We start from the raw sequence: 15,260 nt of genomic DNA on the forward strand, positions 1-15,260 counted from the left end.
TTTACACCTTATGGTTTATACCTAAGTTTTTGACTGAACCCAAGGATGCAGACCAGAGAGAAGGCAAGTAAAAGAACAAAAAAATTATTGATAACAAAAAGTGCACTCAAAAGGAGTGGAAAAACAACTAACAACAAAAAGCGCACTCTAACAGAGTGGAGAGATCAAAGGGAGGGAGCTCCGTAATGACGGGTCTGAGGCAAGGCACACGTGGACGCGGCAGACAGGCAACTGAAACAAAGAAACACACCTTAAGTGGTGGTACATAAGAAACACATTAGCACACTCACAATGGGAGAGGAAAGGGAGAAAGTTCTCAATACTGAATTCATGACTAGGCCAGGAAACAGGTCTCGGGAGGAGAGAGACTGGAACAATCTGGTGACAGCTAGGAGAGAGCTCTCTCCTTTTAAGCTGTGCCTAATCAGCCTGATGGGATGCTGGTGTGCTCTGGGTAGGCGGAGCTGGCCAGGTGCAGAGACACACTCAGCTGCACAGACGGGGGAGACAGACAGACACGATCCACACTGGGTGCTTTTCATTCGGTAAATTGGTCTCCTCGTCTCCTCCACTCGCTTCCTCTCCTCACGTCTTAGCTCCGCCCAGGACATGAAAGAGGGATGCGAGGAAGAGACGTCAGGATGGAGGAGACAAAACTCCGAAATGAAAAATCCTAGCTCCACAGCATCAGTCCGAAGCGACGTCAATTACTGATGACGTTTACCTGCTCCCGCCATGATTCAAACGTGTGCCACATATGACACGCTCGTCTCCTCTCTCCTTCGTCGACCCAGAAGTTGTTTCCCCTCCGCCATGATGAAGGATCTTCCAATTGCTTAAATGTACCTGAAGGAGACGAGGAGCGAGGAGAGAGGAGGCTTCTGAAGGAGATCAGAGTGAGGATACACCGGTGTAGCCTACGCGGAAGTCTTTTATTATTTAAGGGGCGTGTCGTATGTGGCACACGTTTGAATCATGGCGGGAGCAGGTAAACGTCATCAGTAATTGACGTCGCTTCAGACTGATGCTGTGGTGCGAGGATTTTTCATTTCAGAGTTTCGTCTCCTCCGTCCTCACGTCTCTTCCTCGCATCCCTCTCTCATGTCCTCGCTGGGTGGAGCTAAGATGCAAGGAGAGGAAGCGAGTGGAGGAGACGAGGAGACCAATTTACCGAATGAAAAGCACCCACAGACTGCCAGGTCCTAACAATAAGATGGAAGATATGACAGCACTAGCCAGACTACAGAGGGAGTACCGGGAGTGTAGTCTCATATGCTTCACTGAAACTTGGCTAAATGACCTCACTCTAGACTCGCATGTTGTTTTGCATTTCAACTGCTGAGAGTGGATAGGAAAGCAACAGAGAAGAGGAATGGTGGGGGCATTGCAATGTTTGCAAACAACAGATGGTGTAATCCAGGGCATATCATTGTAAAGGAGCAGTGCTACACAAGAGACATTGAGCTGCTAGCCATTAGCATTTGGCCATATTATATCGAGGGAGTTCTTGCACGTCTGTGGGATAACTGTGTGTAGGGCTGTGCACACAACCCAGGGGGGGCTTCAGTGTGGAGGAGGTTTGACCGCCAATCCAAACTGTCTGGGATGTGTTTGTGAGGAAGTCCAATATCCAGTCGCGGTGTATGGTTGTCAAGCCCAAAGTGTTACATTTCTGTCCAGTGTCATGGGGGAGATGTGTTGAATGCTGAGCTGAAATTGTTAAACAGCATTCTGATGTAGGTGTTGTTATTTTCAAGGTGTGTGACGACAGAGGAGGAGAGCCATGGGGATGGCATCCTCTGTGGATCTGTTGGTTCTGAATGCAAACTGGTGAGGGTCCAACCTGGCTGGGTTGTTGTCTGTCATGCACTGGAGAACCAGTTTCTCAAAGCAGAGCAGTAGACGTTTAGATTAGACACTGTGGAATTTTTTAGAGTAGACTTGAGGAGATCAAAGCAAGCTTAAAATGTGTTTGGGTCTTCTGGAAATGTGGCCCCACATATGATGGGGCCGCTCTTACTTTTGTAGCCAGTGATGCTCTGGATTGCTTGCCACGTTTCTGCTTAGTGTTTTAAGTGTTGAGCTCTTTGATCAGTCTCTGCTGATATCTCCAATTTGCCTCCTTGATGCCAGCTTTCAGTCTTGGTCTGGTGATATTGATGCTTCCTGGTCACCTGACTGAAAGGCAGCTTTTTTGGCTCTAGGTGGAGTTCTCATTCTCTCCATTCATCCAGACTTTATGGTTGGGTAATGCTTTAGTTTGCTTCCCCTTCTGGAGTCTTTTGTTCTGACAGCGAGGACTGTGGCCCACCTGCCAAATGCAATAGCTGAATCTGGGATGCTAGGATGCTCTGGGAGCCAGGTAAAAATGTGGGAACAACATTCTCTAATTTCCTGTTGCTGGGTCAGACTGAATCTTATTTCACCCATTTAATTTTCCTGCAACCAGAAGTAGGCTAGGTAGTAGAACAGCCTGAGGTCCAAGCTGGGTTAACTTGGCTCTTATCCCACCCCTCTTGCCACTCTTCCTGGGACAATCGCACTACTTTTTAAAAAAAAATCCCCAGTACCACAATTTTAAAATTCACACTATATTAATTGTATGCATGACAACTAAGGTATGGTTAGGGTTAGACAAGAATTGTGGAAAAAGTTAATAAAAAGGTGAATGTTGATTGGAGATCTGTGATGGGAATACTCTGGTCTCCAACAAAAGTCGGTAGATCTCCATACCTTTAAGGCATCAGTATACTGTCAGAACTGCTAGTCAGATGCTAAAATGGGCTCATAACCCCCACCGCTGACACCCGTCTGACCTTTTTGATGCTGAATTCTGATGGCTAGCACTCCCTTCTACTCTGGCCTTTCAAAACAACTATAAGCATTTTTATGGAAACAGACAAATGATCCTCTGGTTATAGGGGTGTCATCGGTCATTCTAGGGGCCATTGAAAAATGGTGTGATTTGTTGTTTAATTTTGAAGACTTGTTGCAAGCACACTATTTCCTACATTGGCACTAACTGTTGGCATTGGATGTAAATTGTGATGTGTAGAATTGTCCAATATGTATATGATTCCCAGGGATACTGGGCTATGTTTTTGTGCAGGTGTTTGGAAATGCACCGATGAGCACTACTCAGCAGGAACACAGAACTGTTGAAACCACCATCTACAAAAAATTTGGCAGACTAACTGTCTCCCTTTGCCCGAGCAAATTCTACACCTGTGGTTGACTTCTAAACCAAATACCTTACAAACTTCATTCAGCTGTCATTACATGACAATTTTGTTGTCATGCTGAAGGGAAAAATGAAGACAGGCTTGTGAAAAGCAAGTGTTAAGAGAGGGTGGGAAGCTGAGTTAGAGAGATGTGAACAGCCAGAGAGAGAAAAGGCAGGAAAAATCAAGAGAGAGGAAGGAAAGTCAGAAGAGAATGTGGGAGACAGAGGAGAGATGTGATGATGGGATGGGGACTAAGAGAGAAAGAACAGGAAAGTGTGAGAGAGGCAAAGAGTCTAGTTACCGGTGGTGGGGGCCTTGTGGAGAAAGGTATGTGGTATTGTGGCATGCTGTAATCAAGTCCTCCCTCGTCTGACAGTTTGGCACTTGTTTACAGAGGACTTTAATTTCCCTGACAGTCCTTTCCCTCTATCCATCACTCCATCCCCCCCTCGCTCTCTGACTTGCTTTCCGTCTTTATTTCTCTCCCTCAGTCACCTCTGTGTCGCCTTGCTCTCTCTCACTTTCTCTGTATCACCCCTGTCACTCAGAGGCTTAACCCAGTTCCTACCAGCAACAGCAAGTTATCAGGGGCTGCTCAGCTACGAAAGCTCTCTATTTTCTTCTGCACAAATCCATTTGTTTTATCACCATTCAAATTTGTCTATTTACACAGGCCTGAGGGGAAGGAACTGCTGGAGCATTTGGGCAATGTTGTGTGTGATTTTCTGAACTTAGCCTCGGGATAGAATCTCTGCAGAGCCAATTTTCAGTCTGAACTTGTTGCTTCTGTTAACACACCAAAGTGGATAGTAATTTATGTGTGTCTGCGTTTTCATCTCCACTGTCAACCAAACTCCAACCTTCCAAAAGAAAAAGGTGTCGCTGTAGCTTAAGAATCCAATTTATAAATAACATGGATAAGACCGTGAATTAGATGGAACTTTTTAACTAACTTTATGCTTCATATTTCAAGATGAAGAGATTTTTTTGAGGTACAGAAAATATAGACTAGGTACGAAGGAATGAGCGAGTAACAAATCTATGGAAGATTTAAAAGATCAAAACAAAAACGAACAAATACAATTGATGTTGTTCTGTAGTGTAAACATCCTTTTGTCTGTATGCATTTACTGTGACATAATTTAATGAAAAAGTCAAGAGGATGTTTATTCAGTGTTTTAATTTTCATTGTGACATGATTTTACTTGCAACATAAAAAACATTCATCACCTGCTCAGTGGCACAAAAAGATCCATTATTTTCCAATTACTAAAATGTTGTTTCAAATGTTATTTTTCTTATGCAGCAGTAAAGTGGTGTACTGAGTACATCATACTGAGAAATGACCAAAAAATGTTTTATTATGTCATGATCCTCTTCCGATTGCCTATGTTTATTGTGTCCCCATACTAAACTACATCCTACTAAGTACGGTAGGAAAATATATATCTATGCCTATACCTAAATAGACTGCTAATGACTAATGGTGGAAATGGAAGAAACCTTGGGAAAGGTTACAGAAGAGGGACCCCCTTCTAGGGCAAGGTGGCCTGATTGAACTGATTTTAGATTGCTGTGCACTTTGTTGTTGAGGTAATTTTGGTACATCACAGGGAAAATTCCTCCCACCACCTTTTAAACTTTGTCTTGGCCAGGATTTATTTCAGTCATGAAAGTTTGGCAGACTGGAGCTGGTCCTTCTCTCAGCTTATAGCAAATTCCCTTCTTAGCCGTAGCTACTTCCTCAATTCATGCAGCTCCTTCTTGGAGAACCTTTGTTCTTCTACATTTGACTCGTAAATGGTAATTTCATTTGCGAGTTTAGTATTTTCCAATGAAATGGCATTCATCCTCTCCACTTGTGCTATGAGATGTTTTCATCTTCATGCCAGGCCAAAAATATAGCTGCAGTGAAATGTGTTTTTTTTTTTTTAATGCATGTGTTTGTTTGTTTAGGTCTGACCTATGTGCTGTAACCAATGTTAAAAAAAAAAAAAAAAAAAAATACCTGGAACCTTACTGTGAAGTTGCTACTTACTCTCAAATTATATGTGTGATTTCAGCTTTATTTTCTTTGTTTTGCAAGCAATTGGTGGTAAGTGACATATCTGTTCCACGCTGTGCTGGGAAAAAGACGAACAAGACTTTTCTTCTGTGACTTTCAAGTTCAGAATTTACCCAGTGTGCACTGGTGCTTTCTCTTTCCAGGAGACAGCCACAGAGTTCTTATTGTAAAAACAGGTGGAAACTGACTTTTTGAGGGATAATGAAGATTTATTTGCTGTCCTCTTACTCAATGCCAGCACGTCCTCTTGACTTAAAAGGAGCATACCTATTAGTGGAAAACCTGAAAAACTCCAAAATTTGTGCAGGTAAATGATCATTTATTGCTTTGGGGCACCACCTCCGAAGAAGAAAATTGATAACTAAAATAATTCAGCATATCCACTTCACAATCAGTCTGATATCAAAACTTGTGACTTCTTGATTAAATTGATCTCTGTGTCGATCTCAAAGGAATACACAGGACAACAACTTGGTCCAAATGAAAATGTATTAACCTACCATTTATTAACACAGAATAAATTAAATGACTGATAATCAAACTCTAATGGTCAAAATGGAACAAACGTTCAATATTAATCTATAGATGATAAAGTTTGTCATGAATTGGGCAATGGCGAAGGGACTGTCTACATTGGACTCTTACACTGGCACATACTTGCATTGGCTTTCCCTTCGACAATGTGTTATTGCCAGGTGACAGGCTCTACTGTTCTTTCCTCTCAGCTGTTCAGCTAGTGAAGTCTAGCAGCAGATTTTTTCAGAAGATGCCCAGCTTGGCTTTTTGTGTAGGCAGTCATAGGCAGGACATACTGTACAGTCTGCATGGATCTCTTGTTGATTGATGCCAAATAATTCACTACTTTACTGTTCTTAACTTTAGCTAGATAACTTTTGACTTGCCATTGATTTGACGAGAAAATGTTATACCTTTATTTTACGGTACTTCTGATTTAGTCTTGCATTGACTTACTCTGGAGCATGTGGCAAAACAACGAACAAAGACACAGGTGGCTCTAGAGGCAGAACAAAAGAAAAAGAAGAAGAGTAATCAGTAAAAAGCAGGAATGAAGCAAACAAGAGTAAGAGAGTGCAAAAAGTGTCAGCTGTTGTTATCCTCAGTGAATATTGAGCATGCGTTGTGGGTGGGTGTTGTCATGGTTGTGACAGCCAATCATGGCTCTTCACTCAAGTACCTTTGTTTCAACCAGAGATGAGAACATTTCCTTTAGAAAACTTTTAATCTGGGGTTTATGCATATGCATGAACATTTTGCATATCAGTCCTCCACCATGACTCGTTGCAATGCTAAAATAAAACAATATATGAACTATATGAAAAACTATATGAATATTATTATTGATAGAAGAAAAAAACACAATGCAAACAAATTTAACTGACAGTACATCATTCAAAACTTTGAGCATAATACACATCATAACTTACCCTAAATGCTTCCTAATTAATATTACGACTAAATGAGATTATTCAATTCTTGTATTTGATACTAATAAGACATCATTGTGACTAAGCATTAAACTTGACATTGTATAAACAATGAAGTCGTCTTAATTACAACATGTATCAAAAGGACAGGTACTAGTTTTCAAATCACTGTTAGTATGCAAGCAGATTTATGGTCAAGTTCTTATCCACTCAGTCCTTCTAGTTCTAAAACTTCCTGGCAGTTATGCTTACTTAGAAGAAGCTGTGGTAGTGGTTGCTATGAGCAGTCAACTTTTTCCACTTTGACCAAAGATTGAAGCGACTTTCATGTTTGTGTGCATATATGGCCAGAGCCAGGAGGTGATTTGTGTAGTGTAGCGTAGCAGACTGGAAGCAGGAGGAAAAAAGCTTGCCTATCTCTGACCAAAGTTCAAACATTTGTCCACCACTCCGTTATTGAGAACTCGTAGTTTGTACACACCTAGTATTCCTCTACAGAGCATCTGTGGCTATATTGCTGGTTGGCTTTGGAACATTAATTTGATAATCTCAGATTGGTGAAGCAGTACACAATTACAATTAAATTACATTTTTTTCTTGTTATAGTTGGAATCTGTGGCAGTAATATGCCTTTGCAGTTCTGAGATCAGTCCATTGTGTAGTGATGATGATAGTTAAAGTGATCACAGTGATTGAGAACATGTAGAAACATAAGAAGAACAAGGCCCTGAGTGCAGTAGTTAAAGTAACTCAGCACACCCTAAAAATCATGTCTTTGCTGACCTCCAGTGGTTTAAATTCTCACCTTGCAGAGGGACAAGTGTACTCCAGGACCCAGTGACAACACTGTTGGGTGTGGTTACAGGTGCAACAGGGCACACTTCTGACCACACCCATTTGTAATGCTAACTTGTGGTCAGAGGTAAAACACAGCAAAACACGGCTTTTTCAGTCCAGTGAAATTACTTGTCAGATAGTTATATATTCTGTGTTGGAATATGTATACATACCTGCATTATTGTGTTTTCTCTTTTCCCTGCTGCAGGCCCGTTGGGTTTTGGTTGAGCAGGGCCCAGTCTCTGCTCTACTGCAATGAACACGGAGTGCTGGGCTCCTTCTCTGAGGAGGTGAAGAGCTGTATCTGCCCATTGGAGCAGCCCACCTGCCAGGGAGTCATTCCCTGCATTGTGGGCACCTCGTCCTCCTCCTGCTTCTCCTGTGCCACTGACAACGCAACCCGCTGTGGAGCCTGTCACCACGGCAACCTCCTCCATCTTGGTTCCTGCCGGCCGAGCATTGCAGCATCCCTGGACCACTATCTGAACTTGGACTTGGACATGCCTGATGCTGAGGTTCTCAGAGCTTCTTATATATGTATTCCATTAGTTCTCAAACCTCTGTGGACCAAAAAGTAGAGTACCTGTAATTTCACAAAATGCCATGATAAAGATGAACGTGTACATTAATAGAGGTTTCTTTGTACGAGACAAAAATTTACCTCTAATAACAATAATAATAGCACACGAAAATACACGACAAAATGAAGAACTACATTTTAGTATTGCAAATCTACACAATGTAGATGCTGCTGCAAATAATTCTACATTATCTGATAGAAATCAAAATAAAATTTTGCATTGCAAGTTGGCCCTATAGTGGTCAGTAAATATTTAAGTAGAACATGAAGTTAACTTAATCTGATTCTGTATGCATTTCTGTCATTGATTCCCTTTTGATAAAGTTGGTTTAAAATATTATATTTTAAGTATTGTTATACAACATGAATGGGCCACTCCCCTGAGTTTACATGTAATGGTCACTTTACTCTTCGTGAGGAATTAAAAACAAAATTGTCAAGCCTTTTTTACAAACTGGAAGGCATATATCTGTATCTTCATCTATCAATCCGGCTAGATAGATAGATAGATAGATAGATAGATAGATAGATAGATAGATAGATAGATAGATAGATAGATAGATAGATAGATAGATAGATAGATAGATCTTGGGTACCTATAGTCTACTTGTAAGCGTGAATGTAATCTCACAGTTTATTAATCCCTTTTGTAGGTGAAGTACTTGCTTCAGCGACTGGACAGCAGAATAGAAGTCCACGCCATCTACATCAGCAACGATGTCCGCCTGGGAAGTTGGTTTAATCCTGCCTGGAGGAAGAGAATGTTGCTGACACTCAAGAGTAACAAAAATAAGTCCAATCTCATCCACATGCTGATGGGCATTTCTTTTCAGATATGCTCCACTAAGAATTCGACACTGGAGCCTGTGCCTGTGATTTATGTGAATCCTTTTGGAGGAAGTCACTCTGAGAGCTGGTTCATGCCAGTAAACCAGGCTGAGTTCCCTGACTGGGAGAGAACTCGACTGGATGCTGTCATCACGGCGCAGTGTTACAACTGGACACTGTCTCTGGGCAACAAATGGAAGTCCTTCTTTGAAACAGTGCACATCTACTTGCGAAGTCGCATAGTCACAGATGATCCAACAGTGAATGAAACTCTCTTCTATGAACCATTGGACTTGGATGACCAGACGTCCAACCTGGGGTATATGAAGATCAACACACTGAAAGTGTTTGGGTACAGCATGCACTTTGACCCTGAGGGCATCAAGGATCTGATTCTCCAGCTGGACTACCCCTACACGCAAGGTACGCAGGACGCTGCCTTTCTGATGTTGTTGGAGATGAGAGACCGGATTAACCGGCTGTCTCCACCAGCACCACAGCCACTTGACCTGTTTTCTTGTCTGCTACGCCACCGGCTCAAGCTGTCAGCTGGAGAGGTGGCACGTATCAAGGACTCTCTGCAGATCTTCAACTCGAAGCTTCCCAATGCTTCTCCTGAACCTGAGCTTGCCCAGCTGTGCAGCTAGCTAGCTTAGCACACAAGTCAGGTTGTGAGTGGTACTATACACAAAAAGTTGCTGGTAAAACCGTAGACTATGTAGGGGAGGTCCTATTAAGTTGGCCTCATGGACCCAAATCATGTGGATTAATAGAACATCCAACTCTAAAGGCTGCGTGCTGGGCTTTTCTTATGGTTGGTCTTAGCTCGATTTCTGGTGTCACATTTTTATCCTAAATTTCTACCAGAGCCCTTCAATGAACAGTGGAGTCGTGTTGTGGACTTTTGGGGGAACAGCTGATACTTGGACTCTTTCAGAGGCTCTACTGTACTAGCCAGGAGGCTTACTTTTGTTACTACTTGCTTACTGCCCTGCTTTTGGCAAACTGTACGACTGGATGAAGCTAAGAGACTATCTTGTACCGACAGGTTTTGTGATTTAGATCCTCAGAGAGCCGATGTCATTAAGTATACCTAAGACCTCTTCCTTGCAAAGATAGAGGCGATTTTGATATGTAAAGAGGAACTCTTAAGGGGTCTTGAAAAATGAGTTAATGGAAGAGGATTTCCCCTTTTCTAACCCTATTTTCTTTGGCTACAGAACAATCTCGTGGGAAGGGAAAATGGGATAATATTATATATGTGGTGAATGAGTTGTTATGTTATGCTTAACAGTTTAAAATTTGATAATCCTGAACCCTGTTACTGTCTTTGAATATTTCTTTTTAATCCCCGCCTTCCATTCTATCTGGCATTTGAAAACTTGTAAGTATCTATGCTTAACATCTGAGTGAGAAGCCTGTTAGTGATGTTCTGTCCTTGGTGGTGTGTCTATACCAAAAGAAGGTGAACAAATCGGCAAACTGAATGGCAAAATATCTTAAATGTTATTTTTTTTAGCTGAAAATCGTAAAGAAATCTTCTGATGTGGTAACAAAAAGGTCTGCGGATATAGCGCTGTAAATAATGCTCCATCTAACCCCAGGTGTGGACAAGTGCACATTGCTTTTTAGATAACCAAGTGCAAAGACCAAAAAAATGTTTATAACAGAACAAACTCATGCCTTATATGGAGAGTCAATGTTAAGATAAGAAGCACATTTAGTTTCTGTGTTTGATTTCCCAGCAAAGGCTGTATTGCTTTTTATATTTCAATATTTCTACCAAGACAGAACAACAGACACATTCTCCAGTGGTAATGTAGCTTTTCCATGTAAATGCCAGTCACACTTTCTGCAGTTACTTGTTTTGATTTGGTGTTGTGAAAATTTGAGTCACTATTCACAGTGCACACGACTACTTGCATACTGTAATTGTTCAGCAAAATCCTTCTATCTCCACTACAAACACTCAGAAACAGACAAACAAACTCATAGAACCTGCTTGATTTTATTATGGTTTTAACAAGATTTAGAATGGTTTGGTTTAGTCTCAGGTCAATGAAACTTTTCTTTTTTTCCCCACAGGCTGGGGGTGGGGGGGTGGGTAATGTCAGCTGCCAGTTACCACTGTGACTGGAGTTATAAGGTTTCTGCAGGGCAGTGATGGTACTCTTGAGAGCTGCAATCTTACCAGAATGATACTTGATATGATTCTACATTTACTTCACTAATTTCTCACTTAAAGTCAGTAAACCTTGTATGTCATTTTCAGCAGTTCTGTGCTCAGCTTGCTCAAGTAAAAACAAAGTGGTTTATCTATCTGGGATCCCTTTCCTTGTTTCTCACTGTTGTAACATGTATGGAATCTATGAAATAACATATTGACTCATATTGCACATCAGGTTTCCTTTGGTCTGGGCTGTGAGAACCCCATTCCAGACACATACCCAAAATTTACTGAGCTAATGGTGCAGCGCAAATGTGTGCAGGTGGATGGGGGAGATGGTGTTATTACAACCAATGTTTCACTCGAATATTAAGGGAAATGCAGCCAAATGTTCATTGTAAAAGTCTAATCAGTTTCTAGTATGTTGTTACTTCACAGTTTATTTAACTTCCAGTTCAAATTCAAGTTTAATGAACAGAAAATACCCAAATTGGCCACATGTTTTGCCTATCGTTTCCTTCCAGAGACATGCAATCCTCTAACATCACATGCACTGTTCTGCACTGTCATTTACAATACAATAAAGTGAGGGTAATGATTATTTTAGTTTTGTAGTTTTATGCACAAATATGTGGGAAGATGTTCAGTTATTTTGTGCAAGAATATGTCATTGCAATAATACTTTTTTCCTCAGAGATCTATTTGCAAATTCCTACAAATTGGCATTGTTTCCCAATGCTACAACATTTCAAACTTTTCTTTTGCCTCCAGGACATCACTAATTAAGTTACACTCATTTGCTTGTTTATTAGGTCTACCTAGCTAAAACTAATGCAGTAATTTCACAGGATGTGGTTTGTGGTGCTGTTGAATTGTATTGTATTGTGTTTTACAGACCATGAAGTTAAATCAACATCATTCTTACACAGTTTCAACAAATACTGAACATTATGACCTTCATGAAGGTGGGACTTACTGCAGAACTGTTACACTACACTGTATGGTGTGCCTAATAAACTGACAGTGGTGTATTTTACTTTAACTTTCACTATGGACAACAAGTAACCAGTATGAAACAGGGATAAGGAGAGATATTCTGAGGGTCAGAGGCTCAAATTATTTCTAAAAATGGCACCCCTACACACACCATGTTGTCCTCACGCCCCCTCTTAATGTTGCCACACTTTATAAAAGCTTAAACACCCTATAAAGCTTTTGAACTTGCTCCTGACTTTGGGAAATCACAGGAGTCTACCGGCAGAAATGTCTCCAGTTCAGCGAATATTAACCAGCAGCTGTTTTGTGTTTTGGATTCAATCTTCATTTTCTCAAGCCCGTAAGTTTAAGTGGTCTCTGTAACAATAACAGCTAATTCATATCTCTTTCCTTCTTGCAAACTTCCTTTTTGGTTGTGTAAATATCTACACTATTTTTATGCCCACTCTTCAAAGGCAGGGAATTTACCAAGCAAAACTGACCTTAATAAATTCGGGACCAGAAGACATAAAAAAAACCTCTGTTAAGTTACTGTTTGTTCATATATCATTTGCACAATTCTCCCTTAAATGCATTTGCAAGGAGAAAGGTGCAAACACTTGCTAAAATGACAAACTGTGACTGTAGCCTGGTGTGCTTGTTTGGTATATACACTGCGTATCTGGGGCAGCATGTGTCATACCTGCGACTGAAAGAAATGCCACGAAAGCCTTCATAAAGCTGGCCTCTCAGTACTTTGCCATTAAATGGATGCATAAACTTCCAATTACCCTCGGCCGCTCATAATAAGATGAATGTCCTCTAATATACAGAGTGTAGTGTTTTTTTGTAAGATGAAAAGCCAATTTCCTGGGTTGTCAGGGAGCAAACAAGAAGCAAACGCACACTGTCACATTACATCAGGCTGCTGGTTTATCTGCTGGAGAAAGCAACAGAGGAGCAGAGAGACAGTAAGAGTGACAGAGACAGGGAGGTGGGGAAAGAAAGTGCCATACTGGCCAACTTGAGCCTATATTTTCATTCCCACCCCATAATGAGGTGGGGAAGGAGTCACTCTGCATCGGGTTAATAAACAGTTATTCATCTTCGGCATGGCACCCAGGAAACAGGAGTGGGTTTGCCCTTGGGCTAATCTTCAGCCCTGTGGAAGACAGCCAATCCATCAGAGCACTATTTAGACTGCATACTACAAACTTTCTGGACCTCCTAAAGAAGCAAGGGTAAGAGAGAGAAAATGAGGGAGTGATTGAAGAGGGAACAGATGACATAGAGGGAGAGATGGAGGGAAGATAGGGTTGAGAGAAAGTGGGAGGGAGAGAAAAGGTGAGAGGGGTTGGGCTGCTAGACTTGCAATGATTTATGATGTTTAGAAAGTCAGACTGTGTGAATTAATGAGGTAGAATTGGTGAAATCGACTGGCACGTGTGTGTATGTGCACACTTTGTGCTTGTGTACCTGCAGGTCATTTGACACAGTCATCAATAACGGTGTAGATTTGGAGGTTTGAAATTACTTTCAAATTACATTATTACAAATGTATCCAGAGAAATGATTCATGCTTGGAGACAGTGAGAGACGGACATTGAAATGCAAAGTTAGAGCTTGTTTGACCTTGACTGAGAGAGGCAGAGGAAAAGTGAGTTGTTTTCGTAAGGTGGTTGATTATAGCTGTATCAACAGTGGCATCATGGCTGACAAATCTGAAATTCAGGTCTTATAGGGCTTGTCAGTTTCACATGACAGCTTGCAGAAAAATACAAAAAATAATTGATTCCTCATATTGCTATCCAAGACTCACTTGGCAAACCCATTCATTACCTCCGATCAAGGAAGACAAGGTCACATTACAAATTTACTAGTGTTGCAGAATACTTTCTCTTTTTGTCAGCATTTTGAAGACAAACTGCACTGAAAATTTGCTTGTTAGCCCAATATTGACAAAATTACATGTCCTAACACTGAGCATTCTATTTAACAAAACATAGTCAAATTAATCTTTTTCTTCCCCTATATATTTTTAGAGGTTGCCAAGCATACACTGGTCATCTTGCCAGCCGGGCAGAATCTCAGTGGGTTGCTGCGTCTGTGGGCCGGTCAGTTGTATACACTGGGTGGTATGTATGCATGGCATGGGAGTTGTGTGGCTTGGAACCGTAACAACACTTGCAATGCTCGCAACACTGACACTATATGCCATGGAAAGACAAGTTAAGTGAGAAGGGGGGCAGAAATACTGTAAAAGAGGAAAAAACACAAGGTGTTACAAAAAGCTAAAATAATGAGTCATTTTTTTGGTGTGTCAGCCTCAACAAGCACCAAACAAGAAGCCAGGGTGCTGAGCCTGGCAACAGTGCCAGAAGAAATGGTCAATGTTATTCATGCAGATGTATAATAAAGTTGGCCAAGTATGTGTGCACATACAAGGAATTCAACTCTGGTTCAAACATTGCATCAAATATTGAAGAAAAAAAAAGACATACAGCAAGGACAAAATACAAAGAAAATAAACAAACAAAAGGCTGAACAATATATAACAATAATAATGATAATAATAAACCCTGACAAAAATAAATTTCATTCACAAGGAATTCTTTTATGTAATGCATAAATGCATTGTACCCAGTTACAAGAAAGGAAGAAGTAAATTAATGTAACAACAATAAAAAAAGGTAAGGAGCAAAAGTACAGTTCAAGGTGCAATTGAATATAATCCAATAATATAATACATCAATAACTATTCCATTGCCAGTCCACAGTAATCATTAAATATACAGTCGGCTATGCTTTTCAAAAGTCATTCAACCAATAATGAATGAAATATAATCAACAAATGATGAGGACAGTCATTATTTTGCCGAAATAGGTGAAGGATCTATTATTATGCAAACATGGCAGTGGAGGTTGGATTTCTTGGGGGGTTCCTGATGTGAGGGGTTTTATTGATTGGTATTCTCTCCACTGAGAAATAACTAAAAGTGCAATTAAGTGCAACATGGCAGGCCTACCCTTATTATATTTGTATTCAAGTGCAGGCTACGCTCACTGTGTCCACAGGAGAGAGGGGAGAGAGGTTATGAAAGAGAAGAAAATAGCAGAAGAGGGACAGAAGGATGTGAGA

The 15,260-nt window shown here is 40.9% G+C and overlaps 1 protein-coding gene across 3 annotated transcripts in view; it reads left to right on the plus strand.

Moving 5' to 3' along the window:
- Positions 1-12,176, plus strand: part of brinp2 (bone morphogenetic protein/retinoic acid inducible neural-specific 2) — a 226,834-nt gene extending 214,658 nt beyond the window's left edge. For all 3 annotated transcript variants that reach the window (XM_070973808.1, XM_070973809.1, XM_070973810.1), the window contains 2 exons: positions 7,780-8,086; positions 8,805-12,176. In XM_070973808.1, coding sequence (XP_070829909.1) covers positions 7,780-8,086; positions 8,805-9,626 — 1,129 coding nt within the window. In that variant the 3' untranslated portion in view covers positions 9,627-12,176. The remainder of the gene's footprint in view (positions 1-7,779; positions 8,087-8,804) is intronic.
- Positions 12,177-15,260: the final 3,084 nt, after the last annotated feature.

This window comes from Chaetodon trifascialis, chromosome 11, assembly GCF_039877785.1.
Source record: "Chaetodon trifascialis isolate fChaTrf1 chromosome 11, fChaTrf1.hap1, whole genome shotgun sequence".
Lineage (NCBI taxonomy): Eukaryota > Metazoa > Chordata > Actinopteri > Chaetodontiformes > Chaetodontidae > Chaetodon > Chaetodon trifascialis.